This window comes from Octopus sinensis, linkage group LG5, assembly GCF_006345805.1.
Source record: "Octopus sinensis linkage group LG5, ASM634580v1, whole genome shotgun sequence".
In the NCBI taxonomy this organism is placed as follows: domain Eukaryota; kingdom Metazoa; phylum Mollusca; class Cephalopoda; order Octopoda; family Octopodidae; genus Octopus; species Octopus sinensis.
In genome coordinates, this window is record NC_043001.1 from 17,740,180 (window position 1) to 17,747,679 (window position 7,500).

Below are 7,500 nucleotides of genomic sequence, written 5' to 3' on the forward strand. Positions count from 1 at the left end.
AAGTCTTGGGGTGGATTTGCTCGATTTTAGGCGGTGCTCCAGCATGGCCACAGTCAAATGACTGAAACAAGTAAAAGAGTAAAAGAGTATAGGAAAGTTTATACACGTACTTGCGTAAAACACTTTCATGAGTCATCACTGGAGTGTTGTATCTATTTGAACCAGTGGCCGTTGAGTCTGCCGGCCATTCTGCAGCTGCTCCGCTGCTCAGCACATTCTGACGATTTGTTGGCGTCAATGACGTCACATTGGTTTTGATGGGTTCTGTTGGTGGCGCCACTGAGGCTGCTGCCGCTGACAAGTAGTGTCGTGGGTACTAAAAATATTAAAGAGAAAACGAAAACATCAATCATCTATATATGTGTGCGTATATGTTTGATATATATATATATAACCACTATGTGGATAGCTCTAGTGCTAAAAATAGCTCCGATAGTATAAATAGTATAATAGTATAAAATAGCTCCGATAGTATAAATAGTATAAATTTGTATTTTCTTCGTAGTTTTTTGTGCTAAGCCACTCGGTGTTAAATTAATGGTATTATTTAACTAATATCAATTTTTCACCCTCATTTATAAATTTATATATATATATATATATATATATATATATATATATATCATAGCCGCGCGTGTGGTTGTGTGGTAAGAAGCTTGGTTTCGGGTTCAGTTCCACTGCGTGACACCTTGGGCAAGTGTCTTCTATTATAGCTTCATGCTGATCAAAGTCTTGTGAATGGATTTGGTAGACGGAATCTAAAAGAAGCCCGTCATTTGTGCGTGTACACACACAGACACACACATACATGCGTGTGTGTACCCTTGTTTTGACATCAAGTGATTACTGTAAACGAGCATGATCTTCATATAAGCGGTGTCGTTTCTAGTCCTCTATAGAAACATGTCGCACCTGAAGGAAATATTTTGCTTTGAAGTATGTGAAGGGAAGAGCAACGGGCTGCGGAAAATCTGCCTCAACAAATTGCGTTTGATCCATGCAAACATGGAAAAGTGGACGTTAAAAGATGCTAATGCAATTTTGAATAATTTTAAATAAAAAGTATCAACCAACAAACTCATTGATGAGGATTAAATCACATGTATATATCTTGTTGAGCGGGTGAACGTGGCACCTGTTGCAGCTCAGCCCCAGATTAACTTTAATCGCTTAAACCACAGCTCAAATAAGCTCCAGCTGCAGCTAAACTTGTCTTTGTTCAGGCAAAGTGTATTCATGCTTATATTATACGACGAATTCCTTCCACTTACAAGACAGCAGTGTGTGATTTCTGGCAAGCTTGACTGAGATTTCTAGCAAGTCAGGTGACCTCATATTCTCTTCATTGGTTCTTGCTACATGTTTGTAGGCATGTGTGTGTGCGTGTGTGCGTGTGTGCATGTGCGTGTCCGTGCGTGTGTGTCCGTGCGTGTGTGTGTGTGTGTGTGTGTGTGTGTGTGTGTATAGGAATCTGTCTATATCCATGCTCTAAGAGAATGTAGAGGCTTATAAATTGTAACTAAGGACAGGCAGGCTTTATAATCGATGGTGGGACCTTATTCAGTTTCGGTGCCGACAGGATGGTCACGTTTGTAATGCCTTTGTTCGTAAGTTTGTTGGTCTATCGGGGCTGACCTTCGGTTAACCAATAACTACCCGGAATTTTCAATTTGTGCCTCAGTAAACGTTGCAAGGCGCAGGTGTGACGGTGTGATAACAAGTACTCTTCCCAACCACATTGTTCCAGATTCATTGTCACTGCATGGCACCTTGAGCAAGTGTCTTTTGGGCCAACCAAAGCCTTGTGAGTAGATTTGGTATATATATCGGAACTTGGCAATGGCTCCATAACTACCGTCTCGGCTAAAACTTTGGAGCCCTAGTAATCCGTTACAGCACTTACCTAGCCTATCTAATCGCTTAGATCACTTGTGAACTAAACCCCCATACTTTGTGTGTGTGTGTATATATATATATATATATATATATATATATATATAAAGGGCATTACTATACATAAATGCCTCACGCTAGGAGGGACTCTTAAAGTCAGCGTGAGGCATTTATGTATAGAATACTCTTAACATAAATAAATATATTTAAGAGGAATAATTGATGGATTTTCCCTTATGAGGTTCTTCACACTAACTACTTGATAAATTCTTATAAAGATTTTATCCTATTTTTCAATTATATATATATGTGTGTATGTGTGTGTGTGTGTGTGTATCAGTGTTTATTCTCCACCATCACTTGACAACCAGTGTTGGTGTGCTTTATGTAGCCGTAACTTAGCTGTTCGGCAAAAGAGACCGATAGAATAAGTACCAGACGGATAATTCTTCAAGGTAGTGCCCCAGCATGACCGCTTTCTAATGACTGAAGCAAGCAAAAGGTGAAAAGGTGAAAGATAAAAACCTCTGCGGATAACGAATGTGTTTGCCAATTCCGTCGTACTCACCTGTGATGAAACATCGTAGCTGTACATAGAATGTGAGTTTTGCGTGTCCATGTTTACTGGATGCTGATTGGTTAATGTCTGTCCGTAGGCCATGTGATACGACTGACATTGCTGATACGTAGGACTGCAACTGTACGAAGAATAAAGAGAAAAAAATTCACCATTAATATTAGATTCAAATTTTGGCGCAAGGCCAGCAAATTCGGGTGGGAGTGGGGGAGGTGTTAAGTCAATTACATCGACCCCGGGGCTCAACTGGTACTTATTTTATCGACCCCGAAAGGATAACAGGTATTAGCGTACCGGAGTAAATTCTGATATTCATCAACAAAAGTGTTATATCGTCGCAGTTTACCGAAGTCTTAACGAACGACTGGCTAAGTAAATATACCAAAATATATTGAAGAGCAGAATAGAAAAATTACAAAACGATTGAATATGTTGAGCAGAAAATAATTTGGATCTTTTCGGATAGAACGGCAGTTTTTAAAAATAATTTCAACGTAACTAAACACTTTTAAACTTCGTATACTGGTGGAATGTGTTTATAAAACATCTTTTTCTCTTGGCTTTCTTGAGAAAATTCTGTAGTTTGTAAGATATTTGTTGTTTTTTTTCTTCAATTTCTGCAATTTCAACCAATCAATGACGTCTATTGAGGTGAAAACATTCTGTGCCGTATGAATATGTCCCTCGTTTAAGAAACAGATTGGGTTTATTTACATTTGTGAAGAAAAAAAGATACCCTTTCCCCACCCCTAACCCTAACTCTAACCCTAAAACAGATTGAAATGCAATAGATCGATACTAGGGTCATAATTATGGGTGACAATTTCATATGACACCGCTAGAAAAAACTGCCGGGTTCAAACCGAAAAGATCCAATAATTTTTGATCTATTAAAATAATATTCAATTAAAATAATTTTTAATCTATTGAAATTAAATAATAAACGTAATGAGAAACAGATTCAGTAACTTTTATGAGAATTAATCTCAATGTCGAACAAGGGAGAGAGGACCTGATAAATTTCAATAGATCAAATATTCAATAGAGTGATACGTGGATATAAACCATATGTAATGGACGAACATTAAAACTATTTGACAAATTTCAGTGAGCCTCGTTTCCACCAAAGAAGTTCAATAAATCAAAAATATGTCCGAAATTATCTCCGGTAATTATCGAAAATAAATTAATAAATAAATACCAGTCATTAAAAACTACTTTTCTCTCACAGCATGTTTGTCAAACATTATTTTAAGTGTTTAATGTTCCGTGCTGTAAAATATGCTTTTACTTTCATAACTACTATTCATTATGCTGCTAGCATCTCAGAATTCTGAAATAATTAAAATTAAGTATCAAATACGATCATTTTTCCCACTGTTTTTTTTTTCCGCAACCGATCGATGGATTATTGCAATTGAATTCGATGTGGTGAGATCTGAAGTTTTATTTTCGTGTATTTACTAAGGCTTTCAAAATAAATAAATGTAAAGTCATATTTTTCTATTCAAAAAATGGAGACCTGTTCACGTATTTGGTTTGCTAAGAAATTAACCCTCTTCGACATTACTCATCCTCCCCCTCACACACTCTCCCATTCTCTCTTTCTTTACCTCATACGAAACACACACACGCACTCTCTTTCTTTCTTTCTTTCTCTCTCTCTCTCTCTCTCTCTCTCTGAATTGATTTCAAATTTTATCACTCGGCCAGCGATATCAGGGAAGGGGTTAAGTCGGTTACATCGACCCCAGTGCGTAACTGGTACTTAATTTATCGACCCCGAAAGGATGAAAGGCAAAGTCGACCTCGGCGGAATTTGAACTCAGAACGTAGCGGCAGACGAAATACCTATTTCTATTTCTTTACTACCCACAAGGGGCTAAACACAGAGAGGACAAACAAAGACAGACAAACGGATTAAGTCGATTATATCGACCCCAGTGCGTAACTGGTACTTATTTAATCGACCCCGAAAGGATGAAAGGCAAAGTCGACCTCGGCGAAATTTGAACTCAGAACGTAGCGGCAGACGAAATACCTATTTCTATTTCTTTACTACCCACAAGGGGCTAAACACAGAGAGGACAAACAAGGACAGACAAACGGATCAAGTCGATTATATCGACTCCAGTGCGTAACTGGTACTTAATTTATCGACCCCGAAATGATGAAAGGCAAAGTCGACCTCGGCGGAATTTGAACTCAGAACGTAGCGGCAGACGAAATACGGCTACGCATTTTGCCCGGCGTGCTAACGTTTCTGCCAACTCGCCACCTTGAGATAGATAAATGGTTGATTCAAAATTGTACCTGGAAATATGGTTGACAGGTGTGACCGGAAGTGTATTCTGTGTGGAGGGTTGCATGCTGGGATTGCTGGAATTTGATCGGCTGGAATCAGCAGCTGGCGAATAGGCAGACTTTATAGTGACAGGTTGCGAATTATCGTGGACAGGACTGTGACTTTGATTCACATGAGACACTTCGTTGACATTACGTTGACAGGAATAGTCTGAAAAGGAAAAAAAAATCACAAGAAATTTAGAGTCTTGGAGATTTTGAATAGTAAAGAATTACACATACATTGATGCAGAAATAACTGTGTGAGTTAAGAGGTTCGATTCGCAATCCCGTAGATTCAGGTTTAGTGTAATCGTGCGGTTCTTTGGACAAATGTCTATTACTATTAGCTCCGGACCGACCAGTACCTTGTGAGTGGGTTTGGTACACGGAAATTGGGAGAAAGCTTGTCGCGCGTATGTGTGTGTGTGTGTGTGTGTGTGTATGCATGCATGTGTGGGTGCATGTATATATATATATATATATATAAAGTAGTTGTGTACAGTCAACTTAATGTGACAGTCCCATGAATATATATATATATATATATATATATATATATATATATATATGGTGAGAATTTACAAAAAAAAAAAAAGACGAAGACGGGTGTGTAAACAACAAACAGATATTTATCTCTCTATCTATCTATGTACCTATCTATTTATCTCGCTCTCTCACTATATATATATATGTATGTATGTATATATATATAGTCAATCTATATATATATGAATATAGTCTATATAATATATATATATATATATATATATATATATATATATTATATATATATATGTATGTATGTATGTATGTATGTATGTATGTATTAGTCAATCCAAACATGAACAAGCAAGAAAAGACAACGCGAGGACATGGAATAAGTGCAGTGCTATTGGACGCTCAAGAAAGGAAAGAAAAGAAAGAGGATTTCACGTTTCGAGCGGAGCTCTTCGTCAGAAATATAGAGAAAGTCCAAAGAAGGAAAGACGAGGAAAGAAAATCGCCAACGATACACACGTAGTCACATATTGAAATGATCGGAAAGGAATGGGTGAAGAAAAAGTTCTTTCAAAGACAGGAGAGTACAAGAGAAGGGCGTATGTGTGTGTATGTGTGGTTATGTGCGTGTGCGTAGGTCTGTGTGTGTGCATGTGGCGGGGTGTAATGATAGCACGTGTATATGCGCGCGCGTGTATGTGTGTGTGTGTGTGTGTGTGTGTGTGGTTGTGGCTGTTTATGTATGTGTGTGGTTGGACTTAGTATCGTTTAAGGTCATAGGAAGAATTTTATAGTAAGAATTTTGGTTGGAGTGGCTGCCTGTTGTGTGTCTACCTACACATGTGCGTAGGAGAATGGTCAGTAGAAAGGTACAGGTAGTTTGAAGTATGTGTGTGTCCGTGTATGCATATGTAGTGCGTGTGTGTGTGGTTGTTCCACTATAATAATATACTAGAGTTTAATAGTAAATTGGCATTCTTTCGATATAACTCGACAAAATCAAAACATTTCGCTTCGAGTATTTCCGTGGAAGCAAATGACAGTTCGATTCTGTTTTCTGTTTGGAAATTTGCGGATTTTACATACACACATGTAACAGGTAAGAACAAATATGCAAGGCATTTTTTTCTTCAAGTTTAAAATGAGACATTGCTGGCATAATTTCGTTTATATGTATACTCCACAACCCACAGAAATATCCGAAGTGAAATGTTCTGATTTTGTCGAGCTATACCGAAAGAATGCCGGTATATTAATAATTCTGCGCTTAAATTCAGTGCAGATATTTTATAGTGCTTAAATACACACATACATATATATTCTTCAAGCAGCCGCAACCGGGATACATATTAACATGTCACAGTAAGAATTTCTACCTCCTATCACTTTTGGTAAATCTTCAATTTGATATCGTGTCTCGACCAATAATATCACTTCATATCCCTTATTGTTGTTCAATGTAGGCTAGCCTTTGTTGACCACTGCTGTCGCACTGAAAACCGAGCGATATGTATCTGTGTCTTTATCGAACACAGAATCACACATACACATGCGCGGGCGTACACATAAAACAGTCTCTATCAAAGCATGGAATCTGTAGAAAATAGAAAGCCATTGAGATGAACTAACCTCCTACTTGACTCATCACATCCCTGCCGTTTGTAATAACCGAGCATCTTTCCATAGGACGCTGTACACTGTTGCCGACAGGGGGCGTCATGTTTCCAGACTGTGATGATAAGCCGTCGTTGAAATTTAAGGAACTCGGCATGAGTTCTTCCCCGAAATCAACTGAAAGAAAACAACGAAAATTACTTCATTACATGGTTCTAACGGGATTGCTGCTACTCGTTTTCTTTCCCCCTTTTTTTTGTTATCAATGTCCCAAAACTGATTTAAGAAGAAAAGGATCCCATCACCTTTAAGCGGAGTCTGGACAGATTTCTTCAAAGAATACCAGATAAGCCACCCATACCTGGATACAACTCACTATTTGAATGGACCATAAACAAAACTTGATTTAAAAAGGATTTAGATAACCCTATCAGGCGGTGCTATTAAGTTAGACATGGCCTGGACCAATCTTTGGTCGAAACATATCTAAGTTTTATATATATATGTATATATGTATGTATGTATGTAAAAATCAGGTGGTACATACATCAGGTAATTTGGACAATAATTTG

General features: G+C 37.9%; 1 protein-coding gene across 1 annotated transcript in view; it reads right to left on the bottom strand.

Annotated features, from left to right (window-relative positions):
• Positions 1 to 7,500, bottom strand: part of LOC115211724 (transcription factor RFX4-like) — a 53,077-nt gene that overhangs the window by 1,820 nt on the left and 43,757 nt on the right. The window contains 4 exon segments of the mRNA XM_036503185.1: positions 111 to 316; positions 2,462 to 2,591; positions 4,784 to 4,985; positions 6,944 to 7,105. Of these exon segments, the coding sequence (XP_036359078.1) occupies positions 111 to 316; positions 2,462 to 2,591; positions 4,784 to 4,985; positions 6,944 to 7,105 (700 nt within the window).